The following is a 19,138-nucleotide window of genomic DNA, read 5'->3' as shown; positions in this document are numbered from 1 at the left end:
CCCCACCACTCTGCGGCTGGTGCCGGGACACTGCAGAGCGCAAATGAGCGTCATGGGTTTGACAACAGCTGCACGTCCAGCCCGTCCAGGAGGGTTCAAGCCTCGTCTTATAGCGCTGCTATCAAGGGGCCTCCAATTAAAGCCAACACAACTTCGCTTGGTGCTCGCGCGCGCGGGTGTGTGTGCGCGCGCGTGCGGCGAGGTGGATGGGTGGTGGGAGGTTCACGTGATAATGTAACACGTCTTGAGATGAAGCATCCACACCTGCAAACCTCCCCGAGCTTTGCTAAATCTATTAACGGGACTGATGTTTGTCTGTTTATGAAAATAATGCCGTCATCGATCTTACAAAGACCACAGCACGCTGGCGTGGATCCAGCTGGAAGGTCACGCGGCCAAAATCTCCAATTAATGAACGAATTAATTAAAAGATATAGTTTTGTTGTCACCAAGTCTGCAAACTGGAAGCTGAGCGCGTTATTTCCTGGCTTTATTATTTGGGCAACAAAGCTTTCCACACCCTTTTAAAACTGACACAGATCGTTATTGCAGCCCCCACTGCGCCCTGCGTAAAGCAGACCATCTTTGGAGATAGCGATGGAATTTTAAAAAGCATGAATTTCTAAAAATATGCAATAGCTGGTTGAGGTTTCCCTGTGGCGACCACCAACTGGAGGTCTCTCTCTCATCTCGCCTTTACTTCCACGTTGCTTCTTATAAAGCCCGTAAGAAGAAAAGCGGAAAGAAAGAGAAAAACACAAACAAATGAAATGCGGAGACTACACAGTTCTCGGCTGCTGTCAGATCAACTCTCCAGCAGGTAAACAAGGTTTTGGCCTAATTCTGCAGACAGAGAAAAGACGAAGGGCCGCGTTAATGAATCCTTGACAGTGGATAATGACTGCTTCAAAAGAGCGTTTAAAAGAGGGAGAGAGAGATTTCTATACATGTAAGCGTGCTCGGCTTGTCTGAGTAAGGAGGCTGTCGCTACCTGGATACATTTGATTCATTAATTAATTCAGTTTTTAATCAAATCTCATTCATTTGGGCTGAAAACAAATCACATTGTTTCAAAAATGTTCAATTGAATCTGTCCCCGCCCTCCAGCCTATCACTGATCACTGCCCCGCCCAGACAGAATATTTATGTCACAAACACAAACACTGTGTGTGTGTGTGTGTGTGTGTGTGTGTGTGTGTGTGTGTCGGTCTGGTCCAGCTCACACTTCCCAAAAACTCTTCCAGTCTGACCAACTGAACTTTTATTAGAAAGTGTCTTTAAGCGTGAGACGCGTGTTTATTCCCACTCGTGAGGCGTCCGGTGAAACCACAGAGGGCCTCGGTCGCCTGCTTGCGATGCAGATGATTTCATAAATAAATCTAATATATTTGCACCGACTTTGCGCAGCTTACGTTCCCGTCGTCTCGCCTTTAAATGGCAGAACAAACGTAATGAAAATGTCAGTACCATAAAGCAGTGGTCCAGAGTCGGGGCTTTTTGAGGGGAGAGTGACATCTCTTTGTTGCTGAATAGAAATCAGCGGCGATGCAGGGAGAGAGAGAGGTGGGGAGAGGGAGGGAGGGAGGGAGGGAGGGAGGGAGAGAGGAACTCCTCCTACCAAATTATTCAGACTGGGCCGGCTCTGCTCTCTTCACAAATAGGACACGGTTCTCAAATCCAGGCAGTCCCAACCTGACCTCCAAGCACCGAGGAACCCCGGACTGGGAAACTGGGAGAGAGAGAGAGAGAGAGAGAGAGAGAGTCACCAAAAAGAAACAACAACACACAAAAAAACTTTGTGTCATTATTTTGGCTAGTGTTCACACTCCCTCCTCCCTCCTCAAACTCCACCACCACTTCCACACCGGCCTGTCGCATCATTTGGACTATATGTTTTTTTTTTTTTTGGTTTTTTTTCCTGGAGGAGAGACATTCACAGGAAGAAGGAGAGCTCCTCCTGCCCCACTCATGCTGTAGTTTCTTCGTTTTGTCCTTTTTCTTCTGCTGAGGAGGTGATCTGAATCTCTGGGGTTGTGTCTATTTTTTTTTCCTTCTTCTTCCTTGTGCCTCTTTTTAGAGCCTCAGAGCCCATTTGGATGCGCTGAGAGAGCGGGGCGCAGCGCTGCAGTGCATTATATGGAAGTTGTGGGCTGCAAGACAGAGGCAGGCAGTTGCACGTTGCGTCCAGGACCTGGAGCCATGCTTTTCCACGGGATCTCCGGGGATCACATCCAAGGAATCATGGAGGAGATGGAGAGAAGGTCGAAAACGGAGTCTCGCCTGGCGAAGGGCATGCAGCTGAACGGGAGAGAGTCGGTAAGAGCCAGGCCGAGCCGCGTGTGAAATAATGGCTAAAAAGTCGCGTTAGTCTCACTTACCGCAAGACCGAAAAACGGCACGTTAACGTGCCCGGAAACGTGCTGTGGTAAGTAGGAGGCCAGTGAGGAGGAATCTCGTTTTTATCCATATTATTCTCTCGGATATGATCGATTTCATAGCAGCAGTGTTCTTTTAATGGCTGCGTCTTCTTCTTCTGCACACAAATAATTGGTGAACGACAGCTTTTAATTCTGCTGTCGTTATTTCTAAATCGATTTAAAGCACCGTTTTAGTCTGGTCATCAAATAAAACGAACATTAATGTCGGCGTGTTATTTCTCCGACAGCGTTTTTGCATTTCTCATATTTGCAAATAGAAGCTGACCTGATTTTTTTTAAATTAAAAATTATTAATTTTAGCATTTTAAATTTATTCGTAAATTTAATTTCAAAACACGAACATCATCTGTATTTTTCCTTCTCGATGCTAAAATAAATTCATACCTATAACAGGTAAATAGGCTTAATACATAGATATAATAAGTCAGACCTATTTGCACATTAAGCTGCTGAACCATAACTGAAGCTTTCCAGGTGTAAAAAAGAAAAGTTGAATTTTATGGCCAGCATTTCGTTTTTTTGCTTTTCTTCTTTTAAGCACAATGTTCTGACCATTTTCCCAGCAGTGGTTTGAAGCGATCAGCTGCCATGAGCCTTGTTTTCCTTCTTTGTCCCAGAACATGCCTTCTATGAGCCCAGAGAAGCCAGCCCTGTGTGCCGGCTGTGGCGGCAAGATTTCGGATAGATACTACCTCCTGGCCGTGGACAAACAGTGGCACCTGCGGTGCCTCAAATGCTGTGAATGTAAACTAGCGCTGGAGTCGGAGCTAACGTGTTTTGCCAAGGATGGAAGTATCTATTGCAAGGAGGATTACTACAGGTAAGAAAACTGAAAGTTTTACGGGCTTGCTCCTAAAACCGTGAGTCCCTCTTTCCCCTCTGTAACCTAAACCCAAACCCACTGACCCAGTTAGACAGTGACCTATTTATATATGATATTAGTTTCCGGCTCTTAAATAACCATTTCAGCAATCACTGTGAGCAGGCAGCGTTAATCAACAGGCTGCAGGCCTCGGACTGAAAAACATCCCAGCTGTCACTAACGTGAGCTGCCTGCTGCTAACGGGGATAAGTTTTAACAACGAAACGGTGCTTTCTCTCTGTAGCCTGGTGTGTAACGCAAACACGGACTTAATGCACACGTCACCTTCTTATCCAAACTCTTATTATTATTATTAAATTATTATTATATTAAAGTAATGCGAGTGTAGCTCCAGAAAAACAGCTGGACATAAATGTCTTATCCTATATTCTTAACGCACATTTTACGGCGCTGCTTCGGCTCAGGCTGTTAGTTACTCTCTGTAATTATTACCTGATAGTGTTGCTGAACATATGCGTGTATTATTCGTGTGTCGGGTTAGCGTTCGTGGGTTTATTGTCGAGGTTGTGTAGCGACTCTGCGCGCACATGTACACACCCAGTTCGGGGCCAGATGTGGCTCTCAGAATGCGACCTCAAAATATAGGCCTGCTTCAGTGCTCCAGTGCGGGACGCTGGAGCCGCGCTAAGGCGCGTACAGGCCGCTTAAATAAGGCAGGCCTTACTCTTAGCTCGTGACACTGCGGGTTAGATTTTAGTTTTTAGTACCCCCCCCCCCCCCCCCGTGCTATTTGTCCACTCTGGTCTTTACGGATGAGGAGTCTTGACTGTGTGTCTGTTCCAGAAGGTTCTCCGTGCAGAGGTGCGCGCGTTGCCACCTCGGGATATCGGCCTCGGAGATGGTGATGCGAGCGCGCGACTCCGTGTACCACCTGAGCTGCTTCACGTGCACCACTTGCAACAAGACCCTGACCACGGGCGATCATTTCGGCATGAAGGACAGCCTAGTGTACTGCCGACTCCACTTCGAGACGCTGGTGCAGGGACCGGACTACCACCCCCAGCTCAACTTCGCCGAGCTGGCGGCCAAGGGAGGCGGCCTCACTCTACCCTACTTCAACGGCACCGGCACGGCACAGAAGGGAAGGCCACGCAAGAGGAAGAGTCCGGCCATGGGGATAGATATACCGAGCTACAACACAGGTGAGACAGCTGAGCTGCTCGGAGCTTCTTTTCACATCGAAAACAACGACGACACAGACACGCTCACAATAAAATCCCCTTTTAGTTTTGGTGTGGAAGGAATCGCTCACATCTACTGGAAGTTTTAGTGCAGGGATGTTTCCAGCAGAGGAGGACAGTGAAACCAGGAAAAACACGCCGAGCTATGATGTTGTCATCACACACAAAAACCTATGAAATTAAACATTAAGCAGATTCTCGCGAACATTAACGAAACACCAGTTTAGGAAGCCTCCGCTGCACAGTGAGTGACTGAAATGATAAAGGCTGTCAAACGGTGCTGCCTAAATTCATCTTTTCCATTTCTTTCCTTAAAAAAACAAACAAAAAATCGGGTGAATCAGAAAAAATCCAGAAAAATCTCACAAATTTTTTTTTTTTTTTTTTTTGATGGGCAGTTGCATTTTTTCTGTCGCTTTCTAGTTGTAGTCGGGCCCTTCAGTATCCCCTCTATAACACCTATTATTCCAATAAATGAAATGGATGCATTCGTAACGCAGGCCTTGTTGTAAATGCACGTGAACGTCTTGCACCGGCGCTCGGAGCTGCGGGCTAATTGATCCGTCCACGCGTCTTTTACGCACCGTTTCCGCCAACAGAATGATCGAAAGTTGACCTCGCCGCCAACCTGCTCATCGACTTTTATAATTAGAGCGAATTTAGGTCATAACACGTGAAAAACAATGTGTTTGAATGGAGTAAACGTGATATAGAAAAGAAATCGTGGACAAATAAACGACCGAATATTCCGCGTGTTTCACTTTTATGGGAGGAACAAAAAATAAATTTAAAAAACCGCCGGAAAGCAAATGAAGCCAGTGTTAAACGTGTTGAAAATGCTGCACTGGATCGTCGAGTGTTATAACCCGACCCCGGCCCTCCCTGCAGTGTCCCCATTTTGTTCTTGCTTTCTGCGAATTAGTGCGCGGTTGAGAAAGTTTGGCATTGTGCGCCAAGTTTCCTCTGTTCCTGGTGAATGGGTAGGAATAGGGGTAATCTGCGCGTTAATTGTTCTTTGTTAATTGAAGGTGACGTTGGAATCCCTGGCCTCCCGTGCGGCGGTCAGCACAGTTCTCAGGGACAGAGCAGCGGCGCGCAGAGGGGCCTGCTGCAGGGAGAGGCCGGGGGCTGAGAACACAGCGCCGTACAGTCAGCGCTCCGGTTAAATGAGCTTCGGTTTGTTATTCCTGAACACAATTCTAGGGGATTATGCAAATTCCAGTTTCTCACTGATGCTCTAATAGGAAAAAAGCCACTGTAGTCCCGTGATTTTGTTTCTGCAGTAAGAATAAGAGATTACGCTCATTCTGCCTTATAACAGGACAAGTTCAAATAAAATAGAAATAAAATCCACGCTCGCAGAAAAAGGCCCAAAGCGCAGTTGCAGTGATGTCCACGTGAATTAATTGGTATGCTCCGCAGACACAATAAAAGTCCCAGAGGGAATATAATGTGTTCATTTGGGACTCTTCAGAGAGTCGAGTGGAAACAGCATCAATTTTTAAAAGGATATTTTTGTTTTCAGCCACATGTAATTAATTTAAACGTTAAAATGTTAAAATGACCTCACAAATGAGAGGTTTTATTTTATTTTTTAAAATTAAATTAAAACGGCATCAACTGAAATAAATATATATGCACACATATTTATTTCAAAGCTCTTTTCCCTCCACTCTGCATCACCAACACTTTCATAGCATCACTGTGTTGTTCATACAAATGGCTGCACAGATCAGCAGCCTCTTATTCATAACAAATAGGAAGAGGTTTTGTTTGAGGTTTTTGTTCCTGCTTTTGCAGCACATCCATGTTTGTTTTCACCAGGGAAAGGTGTGTGAGTCTGCTGTGGATTCCACAGCAAAGCTGGGCTTGTTTGGATACAGAGACCCCTAGTGGGTAATGTCTAGTTAAACACAGCAAGACTGGAACAGAAGAGCACAAATGTCAGTGATTGTTAGGATAAAGCTGGATATTCAAACATAATTAAAGCCGTTCACACGTATCGCTGTTCTTCTTTTAAACGATGTGTAATTTAGCCCAAAAACGGCTCAACAGGAAACACTTTAAAATTTAGAAATCCTATATTTCTATATTTTTGCTGCTTTTGCAGCGACGTCAAAGACTCAGATATTTTAGACGTGCTTTCCTGAAACACTTCTTCTATGTGAGGATCAACATAAATACATTTTCATTGTATGTTTTTAGACGAAATCTCATAAATTCTGGGATAATTAAAAAATCAAATTGTGTTTGAAAAAAGCTTTTTTCTTGCAGTGACAAGCAGCACTGCTAAGCAGCGCCTGCGTTTAATTTACTGGATCCGTTTTAAGTATTTTACACACTAAGCTACTGACAAATGAGGCCCATTAGGCCTATTAGTCTTTGCAAACACAAGCAGAAAGGATTCAGCCCCGTCCCAGCGTACAGTTAAAATTCATCATTTTGCTGTTTCTTGTTCAGATGTGCTCACAGACACGAGCCACACACCGCGCTTTATTTCCCTTTTAGCCGCTTCAGTCAGCTTCTCGGCTTGTTGAGGATTTTAATTGTTATCAGCGCTTTGACGAAACGCCGTGACGACACAGAACAGCTGTTTCTGCCTCAGCCTGTCAGTGGAAATCTTTTGTCTCTTTTTTCATCGGCGTCAGTTGGAAATCACCGGGATGAAGCTGTTTTCTTATCGTTACAGCGGCGCTAGTGGCCTGGGGCACAGTGCAAACGAAGTCTGACACACGGGGCTGTTTATCTAAATGTAAACTGACCTGCCGAAGTTTCTTTTTCAAAGCCCGCCTCACGCTCTGCCCTCTCTTCAGGCTGTAACGAGAACGACACCGATCACTTGGACCGGGACCAGCAGGCCTACCCTCCGACGCAGAAGACCAAACGCATGCGGACCTCCTTCAAGCACCATCAGCTGCGGACAATGAAATCCTACTTTGCCATCAACCACAACCCCGACGCCAAGGACTTAAAGCAGCTGGCCCAGAAAACAGGCCTCACTAAGAGAGTCCTACAGGTAAGCAGAGTCATCGCTCCTACTAACGCCGCTCACCCCACGTGTGTGTCTGCACGCCACTCCTCCTCCTCATTGACACCAAAGTGATCATTGATGTCGTCATCTTTTTTAGTTTTGCTTTCTTTTGTCGGTCCATTCAGTCATTAGATGTATATCCAAGGGGTTTATCTTTGTAGATGTTGTTTCTTTCTTCCTTTTTCTTTCTTTTGGAGGGAAAGAAAGGAGAAAGTAGTTAACTCTTCTATTGCTAACTTTGCTAGTAGCCAGAGTGCACTAGGTGTAATGAAACTGTCACAGTTAAAACAACCAAATCAAACAAATCAGTAAATTGTAGCATTTTGTTTTGATTTATATAAAAATCCACATTCTTGTATTGAGTGTTCAGGACAGACTCACTGGTTCATTGTTGCCCCTTAAGCCCCAACTAATGCATCATACAGAGATTCATATACTTGAGACAACTTTGAAACAGTAACAGCTGTGATGACTTGTAAGCTAATGTACACATGATCTGATACTTTCTTTAAAAAAGAAAAGAAAGTTCCTTAAAGCACTAAAAGTAAAAGCCACATTGGGATTGGTTTGCAGGTTTGGTTCCAAAACGCAAGAGCCAAATTCAGAAGGAACGTTTTGCGACAGGAGAATGGAGGTGTTGATAAGGCTGATGGCACCTCACTCCCTCCGCCCTCATCCGACAGTGGGGCCCTGACCCCCCCCTCCAGCGCGGCCACACTAACAGACCTGACAAACCCCTCTATCACTGTAGTGACCTCCGTCACCTCTAGTTTGGACAGCCATGATTCGGGGAGCCCTTCACAAACTACCTTGACAAACCTTTTCTAACAAGCTAGCAGACTGATTCTGTTTGGGTTTGTTTCCCTTTTTTCTTTCTTTTGCTTTTCTTTCTTTGTTTGCTTTCTTCAGTTTCACATTTTATTTTTTTAAAGTGACACCTTTAAGTCAAGCAGAGACAGCTCCCTGGAACACAAAGTGCTGCGCTGTGCAAACAAGAGCAACAAGAGCAACGAGCAGCAGCGGCCGCATTAAGACACGAGGAAACCATTTTAATGTGTAGCATTTGAAACTGCAGATGCAGAGATTGACTCGGGACGGGACGTTTTTGGAGGCGAAGGCTTTAGGAAGGAAAAAAAAGTTTGCCTGGAAAACTTAATTTGTACATTTGTCTTGATTCTGGTTAAAAAAAGAGTGAAAACGAGCCCTCCTTAATTTATGCTTAATTGGTCAAGTTTAAAAACGTGCCGCTACTCTGCCCTCAGACCTGTACATGTATGCACTGTGTTCGCACTATCCGATTTAAATATTTTCTTTCTGTTTTGGACTCATTTGGGAAAAATAAACTTGTAGAATGTTCTGTATATGGGTAACTCCAGAAAACAGGCTTTAATTATTTCCGAATGTTTCGGTCTTAAAGACTGAGTTGGATGGAATCAGAGCTGCACGCGAGAGAAAGAAGACAAAGGAGGAAAACGTGCAGATAGGAAACTTTACTGTGACGAGGAGACAGAAGCGAATCCCTCGATCTGTACAGTGGTAACTGTTCAACGTGCGACGTCGTCACCTTTTCGACAATTAGAAACCGGACGCAGAAATCCTGATTGGAGAGCAGTTAACGATTGTTTTCACGACAGAGCACTTTTTGGTTTTTTGCCTTTTTTTTGTCGTCGTCTTGTCGCAGATTAACACGGAGAAAAGGCCTGGCGAGCGTAGATCCACAGCTAAACTCGATTGCACAGTGACGATACACTGCCCAGTGAGAAGTGCATTATTGTTTTTATCATGTTGCTCAGGGTAACGAAAAAAGAACAGAGCAGGGCGAGGAGCGAAGCGTCGCGACGTAGATTTGCAGAGCTGACATGAACATTCAGATGACCTCATAGAGGTGGAGTCGTGAGAGGCGGCCAGGAAATCGCTGTCCGTGCGTTCTCCTTTTCGGCCGTGTATTTCTGCTTCGTTTAACGACACTTGCCACTGAACAGACCAAAAAAAGGGGAAAAAAAACACGTTTCATCTGGCTGAAAGGTAGAGAGCGAGAGAAAAGGAAAGGGCGAGCAAATCTTCAATGGAGTCGTCGCGAGCGGGCGTCACGGTTCGTTCCGTCGGGGGGCAAAGGTGGCGCCCCCGATCTACTCGATGAAGTAGATGCCTAACTCAGTTCTTCTATGTGCCTTACGCTATAACTTGGGAGAAGTTTGTGAAATTCAGGATCTATGTGTTCTTTGTTAACTGATTCACATCCTTTTTGGCGCCTCACTAGTTTTGTACTGTTTTGCATCTTATCTCCGAAGATCTTTTTATGGTGTATCCTGTTAAAAAGGGGGCAGCGATGTCACAGGAAGCATTTGTGCACTCTTTCAGATATAGTTGGGTAATCCGAGAACCTTATATATTGATCTTCGTGTTAATAGTTGAGTACAGTAAGTGTTCTATCAAGATTGTCCATGTTTCCCTGTTTCTTGACAAAGATGGTGTATAGAAACTATTTCCCCTTAAATATTTATGGACCAAACGGTTGTTATATATCTTATTAAATTTGTGTGAATAAAAAAAAATACTTTGCTTTAAATGGGTTTTTATTTTTCATTACACTCGCCATTTTTCTGTTCTTTCTTGGATACAGTTTTTTTTTTTGAGTTTTGTTTCTCACATCAACAAACGAGAACGCATTCAGTTATTAATGACCAGTTAAACGTCCTCATTTTTGCCTCCATTTTTAATTTCTACTTCCTCTTTTATGATGTTTATGGTTTTAACGTAATGCCCCATGGATTTGCATCTAAACCCTGCAGTCGAAAATATGAAATTGCTTTTTAATGCATGAACATGGCTTTAAATTTTAAATTAAAGGAATGCTGCAAAGCATATATTGATTTCTATCTATATTCGTATATATATATATTTATGCATAACATATTGGTAAACCTAAAATGAAGTAAGAGTAAATGCAGACCGCGTAAAGCCAGGTTGCTCTGTAGTTAATATATTCTTACTCTATCATTTCTTTCAGGGAGAACAAATCTTGGGGCATTACAGCCATACATCCCGACGTTTGAAAATTCCCTAAAGTATTAAGAGAAGGGGAAAACTTTGATGGGAATTCCTCACCATTGAAGACAAAGACAATATTAGCATAAGATTAGAGCGTAATGAGAGCGACAGGGCAACCGACAGCAACAACAACATAAAAGATTAAAACCCTCAAACCCTGTTTCAGTTGCAAATGTCCAACAGGTGATTTTTGTTTTGCTTAAACTTTGTCCATCAGCGGAGGAGACCCCCCCCCAACCCCAACCCCCCCCACGTGTATGATATTTATGATGTGAAAGCAAATCTTTCTGTGCTGGAGTGGTTCGATGCACAAAAGTGATAATAAAATGTAACATAGTGTAGAGAAAGAGAAAAACCGAAGAGGCAGAACGTGATTCGACGCACACACCTGCACACGCCACAGGGTCCGCACTCACATGCACACGCACGTGCGCGCGCGCCGCTGCCCCCGTGCGCCTCATCCAACAACCAGCTTGCTAAATAGAAGTTTTCTTTTGTCACGAGTGTCATTCGGTAAACACGCGGCCTCCTTGAAACTCGGCAGCAGCGGGATGCCCATCAAACATGACGAGTGTATGAAGAGGACTGCAGAGCTGGAGCTTTGCCATCTGGCTGCACCGAGGGAAGGAAGTGAACAGGAAAAAGAAGAGATTCTCATTTTGCATGCACCTCGTCATCTTGTTAACATTTCTTTTCCTTGAGATGTATATTATTATTATTATTATTTCCTTTGATTTACTGTATGATTTATTGTCAGCTGCAAAAATAAAGCATATGAAAATCAAGTCCCCGAAGCACATGCAGTACCTCACGTGGGAAAAAACACTCCAAATGTCAGAGTGAGGACGTTGATAGCGCTGCTTCAAGCTCATTTGTTCTTGACATTCAGCTTGCTGTAAAGGGTGAAGCGTCACTGCTTTCTCACCTCGTCGCCGTGGATATTTATGAAAGCGCCACATCTCCAGTGTCTCGCAACATTCCTAAATATTTTGCTCGGACACCCGAGATTCCTGCTTTTCATGTGTGTATGTCTTAAAAAACCATATTTATGGTGTACTGCCGTTGTTTCAGTGATATAAAATTATTTATTCATCTGAACACGTGATTGTTTTTGTAATAAAGGATAAAAGCAACCACTCAACCTCATACTGACCAGTGTGATTTACGCCACATGAGATATCATGTGGACCGTCTAATATAGGCAAGAATTCCAGCTCATAGGTGTGCTGTGTGCGTGCTTTGTGTAGAAGGAGGATACACACACCATATAAAGAAGGTATGTTGTGGAAAGGGGGAAAAACATGCACAAAGAAAGGAGGAGGAGGAGGAGGAGGGGAGAGACTGGAGCCACATGGGGACCAGTAAACAGGCTGGTGTTGAATTCCAACAATGTGGAAAACAGCAAACACTTCAGTCAGTCCAAGAGGAAACCTCAGTCGCTGGGGTGCCTGTGCGGCGCTGTGGCAGCGGGGCTGTGTTCCACGGCTCTGACGGGAGGACGGTGGGCGGGTTGACGCCGCAGCGCTACAGGAAGCAGGGCTGGAGCAGAAACACAAACAAACACAGCTCGGCGCTCGGAGCTGCAGGATAAAAATTCCGGACCAAATCGCGGCCCTGCCTCGACGAGAATTTCAGGTTGCTGCCGGTGGCTGCGATGCATCTCATCGGTAATGTTTGTGTTTGTCAGAGCAGAGGCAGCGCTGCTCCTTCACCACGGAATATTAAAAGGTGCACATGGATATTTGCATGGAAATAAATCTATAACAACAGTACACTGTAAGCGTTCGTGCACTAAAAGTCTTTTCTTTAACTCAGCGAATGGTTTTAAATTCAAATAAAATATCCTCATTCATGCAAAGGCAAGAACGAGGTTGTGCTCGCAGCAACAGGTGATGAATGCAGGCCCTCCTGCTCTGCCTTTCTTCTGTTAAATGACAGCTGTGTGCTGTGATGATAGAAAACAACGCTGACTACAGTGTGTGCTGATCCCGACATATGTGGTGGTCCAAAAAAAGGGGGAAAAAGTTCATTTACAGATAAACAGATGGGTTTCTGCTCAGCATATAGCGCTTTAGTTTCAGTCTACATCCATTTAATTCCACTTATCCAATTCAAGGTCACGGTGAGGCTGGAGCCCATCCCAGATGGTTGCAGGTTGGCCAGTCCAATCAGTCGATTCAACGTGGATCATGATGCACAATGCAAGAGTGCTTTGATCAAACATGTAAAGCCACAGACGCCATCGTGATTTTTGCTGTAAAAACCTGCAGAAATGCAGCTTCCTGTGGTCAGAGTCGGCTCGTTGGATTTAAAACATGCATTTGTGCAAATTTTGAAGGCTTTGGTTTTTAACGTCGGCTTAAGCTTGTGACATTTGCAACCAAGGTTTGATATTTGATACGCCTGTCTGAAAAATATGTTACACAGAAAGGTCGAATGAGAAACCAGCTCCAAGGATGAGGATTCTGCCTGTCATCACAGGAAGTCCCCGAGAAAATCTCCAGTCCCCGCGAACCAGGTCGACGTCAGATTCAAATGAAATCAGGAACAATAAATACTTCGCTGAGCGAGCATCAAGTGCAACAAGTGCAAAACCCAAAGTGTGTTTCTGCAAGCGCACATCGCACGAGGTCGCACATACATTATCACACATTATCGCACGCAGGGTGACGGGCGACAGGGTCCAAACAAAGTATGGAATAATCACCGAGGCATAGGGCGCACCTGCAGTTTACATGTTGCTCTGATAGTGTTGTTTCTGTTGTCACTGCTTGTGTGTGTGTGTGTGTGAGATATTCTGCCAGTTCCGCCTCAGTTGCCTCCTCTCATTGCTAGGCACCCATTTAACCTCACCTCGCACACCAACCACCCTGCTAACTCAGACACACACCGGCACCGTGACACACACAGACAGATGTCAGAAGGGTGACGATGTGAATGAAACACAGCTCAACAGCTGTGTGTGTGCGAGAGCTGCACGAGTGTGAGACTGAGGCCGGCCCCTCTGGCTGCTGCAGAGCAGGCGGAGAGATCCAGCGCGCTGGGTGTTTGCCAAGAGAAAGGACCACACCAACAAACACGCAGGGAAACGCAACAGACACGGCGAGCAGACGCGCACAAACAAAAGCAGCTTTTGTAAAAGCGATATAGATAGAAATATTATGCCGGTTTTGTCCTTCACGTTATCACAAACGATCTCTCCTGTGCCTCGTTTGCACGGCGCTCTCCACACGCCGTAAATCCTCCATTTCTCTGTTGAGCTGTTATTCTATATTTACACCTGTTTGTTATGTGACGGCTCACATCTAGACAACCTTGAAATGCTGCGATCAAGGCCGATAACTACAGGTTGCAATTGCACTTTGAAGACAAAACAACATTAATTAGCGAATAAAATGGAAATGCAGGCATCACATGCACGCTGCCTCCAAGTTCGCCTGGGTATTTGGAGAGAGAGAGACGGGGAGATACGACATTTCATACATATTTCCATCTGTAATCCCGCTCTCTTTTCCTGTGATAGCTGTGCTCTGTGAGGTACATAAACAGGATGCTCGTCTGCATTGATAAGGCATGCTTCAGCGTGTGACAGGTCATCTTTGTACTGGAGGAGTGTAACCTCTCAGTTCTTGCTAAACCTTCAGGATGCACGCAGATCCTCTCCCCTCCATCTGCTGGTCTCTATGAAGTCTGCACCCGATCACAGGAGCTTTGACTGCAGCTTCTGTCTCTACCACATTGCAGTCATACCTAACCCCTGAGCCAGATCAACAACACGCAGGAAAATAAAAAGACGCCAACATTTTTTTTTCTTTTTAAGTGTTTAAAATGTGCTTTCAGCCTCTGGGTGCAAAAAAAAATCTGCAAATTTAGCAGTGAAAAGCTGGAACGCACGGAAACCTGCACACAAACAAAAACACTGTGTGGGTCTGGTTCACAGCTGATACTGCTGTTGTGCAAATTATGTGAACTTGACCATGTTTTCTTTATTTCACAATGTTTGAGTTTGGCCTAAAGTGCATCATGTTTACAAATAATCAGATGAATTATTGTCTAATTGAGTTGGTCTTTGTGTAAACGACTTCATTGTTTTAATGTAAAAAACATTGCAAGTGAACTAATTTTAAGCTTTCTGTAGTCTTACATATCTAACCTCAACAATGCAAATTTCCATATTATTTCAGGTGGGAGTGTTCGGAGTTACGTTGTGATGGCTGCACTTACAGCCACACAGTGGTAACACCCACCATGTTAGTGTGGAGGCTTATAAGTAACATCGCATTCACATGTCTTTCTTTAAATATAGGAATTAATTTACAGGACAATAAATAACTGGTTTTGGTTTAGAGTTCATTCACATATCCACATGACACTGCATCCTAAAATAAGTGCGCACATTTTAGTTTACACTGTTATGTGTGATTAATCTTTGTTTTCTGAGTTAGCTTAGTTGCAGCTGTTCCAGTCGCTTGATTAAGGAGCCAAGAGGTGGAAAAGGGGCGGAGCCAGCTTTAAAGGAAGACTACAAATTGGTTCATGCCATAACTCGGGACCATGGGGGGGAACTGGAGTTCATTATGTTTGGTTTAGTTAGGTTTTGTGTGTTTTACCCCTTCTCCTGTTTTTGTGGGCTGATCAGCCACTATTTAAGTTTCCCCTTTAGGTCCGTTTGTTTGAGTTATCAGTCGTGTTGTCAACTTTGAGTAGAGTTCTGTTATTTTGACCTCTTTTATGGGCCCAAGATTTTGATTCTTTTTGCATGATTTAACTAATTATGTTTTTTGGGTTAAATAAAAAATCATTTTTTTGGACTGTAACCTGTGCCTAAGTTTCCTTCACTGCTCGGTACATCACATACGTATAACTGAAATTCCACTCTTTTTTTGGGAGTGACCAGTATCCGATCTAGATCACTACTAATCTTGTTTTACATAAACAACTTCGCAACCCGCTGCACCAGAGGTGTCACAGCTTAAGCTCTCTAACATAATAATGATACAATAAATGAGTATAGGACCACCTGTTTTAGCTAACATCCATTCCTAGCATGCTTCCCTGGAATGCTACAGGATTAACGGGCAACTGTAAAGTACGGTCAGCAGACAGATGTTCATCCAGTGGTTCTAAAATTCCAGGTGGGATTAAATAATATGGAATATATTATGGATTATGGAAACTTCAGCTCATCCACTCTGTACAAAGAATTGATACAGATCAATTCAGAACTACAGCACTGTGAAAAAGTCTTGGGCCACCGCTCGTTTCCTTATATTACTTCCAAGGAGTCAGACCTTTGTAAAAAAAATGTAAGCGATATGAGTGATAGTCATCCAGGCTTTATGACGGTCTTTCAGGCTATTTTTGTTTGCTAAGCCACTTAACGCTGACTTATGAATAGAATATTAATTTATTCCAATTTCTTTAGATCTCTGCTAATCTGCCACAAGTGATCAGACTGCACACACCATGACACACTCACTACAACCACTGGACTCTACACTGTCACTTTAAATCTTTACTGCACAAACTGTACCAAACAGTCGTCTTACGTTCTATAATATTTAATACTTTAGTATTTTGTTATTTTTATTATTATTTTCCTCTTTAATATAACTGCATGCTTCTATATGTTCATGTAAAGCTGAGGAGCACAAGCCAAAGAATTTCACGTGGCTACACTGTTTATCTGTACGTGACAATAAAAGTTGAAAAATGCCAGTGTGGCAGATATTAAATAGTATTTTGCTTTGCAGTGTGTTCTATAAGGTAATCTGAGGAAACTGAACAGGTGGAGGGCAAAAGATGAAGCGCCGTGGCTGATGAACAGTATGTGATGCAGATTTTATGTCCTATAGGAAAACAAATCCAGCAAAGACCTGACGCAGCGCATGCAGGAGGCATCTCGCCATTCAGCTGATCCAGCTGCTGTTTGCCTCATCAGAAATGGTCAAGAAGCCATTTTTAATAAAATGCCAAATTACAGTAGGACTGGCTGAAAAGCAGCGGTAGTAGGTTTCATGGAGTGATGAATCCAAATCTAAATGACATCAATATGCAACACTCTCAGTCATGGATGGGGCTCCCCAGAGCCTAGACCTCAGCCGTGCTGAAGCAGTGTGGGATCATTTTGACAGGAAATGGAACAAAAGGCAGCCGACATCTAAAGCAGACCTTTGAATGTCTTTCAATGAGCCTGGAGAACTATTCCTGGAGACTTAAAGAAATGAGAAGAAAGCTTGTCTAAAAGAGTTGAGGAATAAAAGTGGTCATGCCAAATGTTGACGTTCAGAAACTCTGGTTTGGCTCTGCACTGGATTTCCATGTGTTTTTCCAGAGAAATTGGTTGTTGTTTTTATTGCCATCGCTTATGGAATATCGTAACATTCACACTGCGGCCAAATTCTTGTAAATTCAGGCTCGCTGTCATCAGATCTCATTTGTGGGAATTTCGTTCAGCATGTGTGTTCAAACACATCAGAGTTAAATGTCACACTTACAGTAAAAGGTCTCTGTAAACTCAGCGATTCAACCTACTTCATTTCCCCTGGAGGAAGAACCTTTTCCATGCTGGTTACCTGCGAGCGACACCTGAAAGTTTGGAAAGGAACAGAGCGAAATAGATGAGAATGCTTCCCTTTCTAAAAAAAAATATCCCCAAATCAAAAGGAGATCCTCTCTGTTAAATAAACAATAAAAAAAGAACACAAAAAGTTTGCCATTGGTTTAAAGCGCCACATCAGTGCAGAGAGCCACTTTTAGAACAATGGAAACCCAACACGATTATTAAACAGTTTTCTACCAAACACGTGGAGGCATGCGTGTTGAACTACAGGAACTCGGGGTGCAGCTCCCCTCGCAGACTGATGCATTACTTTTCATCCATCCATCTAATTATTCCCTTAGAAACCTGAAATTTGAAGATACAAAAGACCATCCCTATCTGTCACTGAGCGGCATTGATCTTATTGAGAGAAAATGTGGGTGTAGAGGAAACCCAATATAACTCATGCCATTAAATTCCACACAGCATTATTCACATACAGAATTGACAGATTTCTGTGAGACGTTTCTTTTAATCTTCAACTGTTGTTGAAGAAAAAGGGGGAAAAAAATCCCACACTCCAGGCATCTCTCCTTTCTCCATATTTGCAGTGAGGTTAACAAAAAAGGCGATTGAAGTAGGGAGAAAAAACACAGCCCCACCTAACTTGTTGATTATTAACAATGGGGATGGGAAGAAGACAGATGTGTTTCCTGTGTATCAGCGCTGTTTGAATTGTCAGTCTGAAATCACTGCTGAAGCTCTTATCAAAGCAAAGTAAGCTGATCAGTTCCAGTTGCGCTCGCTGTCCACGCGGCACCATTTTTTGCCAATAAATTCTCTTAATATTCCCAATTACAGACTCTGCGCGTGTCATGTGTACACGTGCAGTGATGGCAAGCGAGACTGCGAGCAAATAGCCGAGAGTGTGCGTGTGGATCAGTGGATTCAGCGCAACCTGGCTGCTTCTACACACTTGAACCTTCTTACACTGCCTCAACAGATTGTCATGCAAATTCTGAGCAAAGTTGGAATACCAAATGTTTTAGTTTTGTTGCAACTTAAGAATGACATCCTAGACAGTGGTGGGCGGTATAAAGAGAAACGCAACGATTCTGAGCAAAAATTGCCATTAAAAAACAAACAAAAACAAAACCCAAGTCGAGATAATCGCGGGAGGCTTGGACAACAGGCCCACTTGAAGTGGGCCATCTTGCCCTATGAAAGCTAGGATCATCTTCTGTTCAACCTCAGAAGTGAACGGAAGAGGTGGATGGAATTTGTAACACTAAGGTGCAACTTTTTGGTGTAATGCAACTTCTTTAAACTAAACACAGAGCGATAACTGTAAATCTATTTATCCATCTAAATTATTCGGGTGTGAGCTGCACAGCTTTTGAGATGCCTGCTATAGACATACCTGTTTTTCCTATAATATAAGCAGATGATGTTTGAAAAACCCAGCAGCAATTAAAAGTGAAAAGCTCGAGAAAGAGCCGGTAAATGCACCATAAGTTGAAACAGGAAACTTCTCCTCTGTCCGTAAATAACACGATTCAAAGTAAAGACAGCGTGAGGTGGTGAACAGTGTTGCCAACTCCTCAGCAAGGAAAATCGCTATTGGCTGTCCTAAAAGTCGCTAGAAGTCGCTAAATGACGTCATCACCTAATTTGCATAATTGGTCATGCTAATGTAATTGTAACCTACGCTGCTGGAGAGAGAAATAACATCGTGGACGAGACATAAAGTGAGCAAAAAACGTCCTAAATGCATTTAGAATTTATTTAGAACTACAAATTAAATTTCTTTTAGCAATTATTGTTTTTTGTAATGTCTTTCACGTCTTTTTTTAGCGACTTTTTTTTTTTTTTTTTTAGAAAAAAAGTCGCTAGGGGGTCTGAAAACTCGCTAAATATAGCGACAATATAGCGACAAAGTCGCTAAGTTGGCAACACTGGTGAAGTTGCTCCTTTGAATCTCGCGGTATTTGACAGTTTCCCTTCACTCTTTGA

At 43.5% G+C, this 19,138-nt stretch overlaps 1 protein-coding gene across 2 annotated transcripts; it reads left to right on the top strand.

The window, feature by feature from the left end:
* The first annotated feature begins 2,136 nt into the window (after positions 1-2,136).
* Positions 2,137-18,997, top strand: lhx9 (LIM homeobox 9). Of its 2 annotated transcripts, none has more exons than XM_085137074.1 (5): positions 2,137-2,316; positions 3,056-3,258; positions 4,105-4,463; positions 7,316-7,518; positions 10,544-18,997. In XM_085137074.1, exons 1-5 carry the CDS (start codon positions 2,137-2,139, stop codon positions 10,598-10,600), a joined length of 1,002 nt encoding a protein of 333 aa, XP_084993200.1. In that variant the 3' UTR covers positions 10,601-18,997. The 2 variants fall into 2 exon arrangements, with proteins under 2 accessions (XP_084993200.1, XP_084993199.1); XM_085137073.1 differs by lacking the exon at positions 10,544-18,997 and adding an exon at positions 8,107-10,537.
* Positions 18,998-19,138: the final 141 nt, after the last annotated feature.

This window comes from Neolamprologus multifasciatus, chromosome 17 (genome assembly GCF_963576455.1).
Source record: "Neolamprologus multifasciatus chromosome 17, fNeoMul1.2, whole genome shotgun sequence".
NCBI lineage: Eukaryota > Metazoa > Chordata > Actinopteri > Cichliformes > Cichlidae > Neolamprologus > Neolamprologus multifasciatus.
The sequence above is the reverse complement of the archived record's forward strand: the minus strand, read 5'-3'. Positions and strand labels throughout refer to the sequence as shown.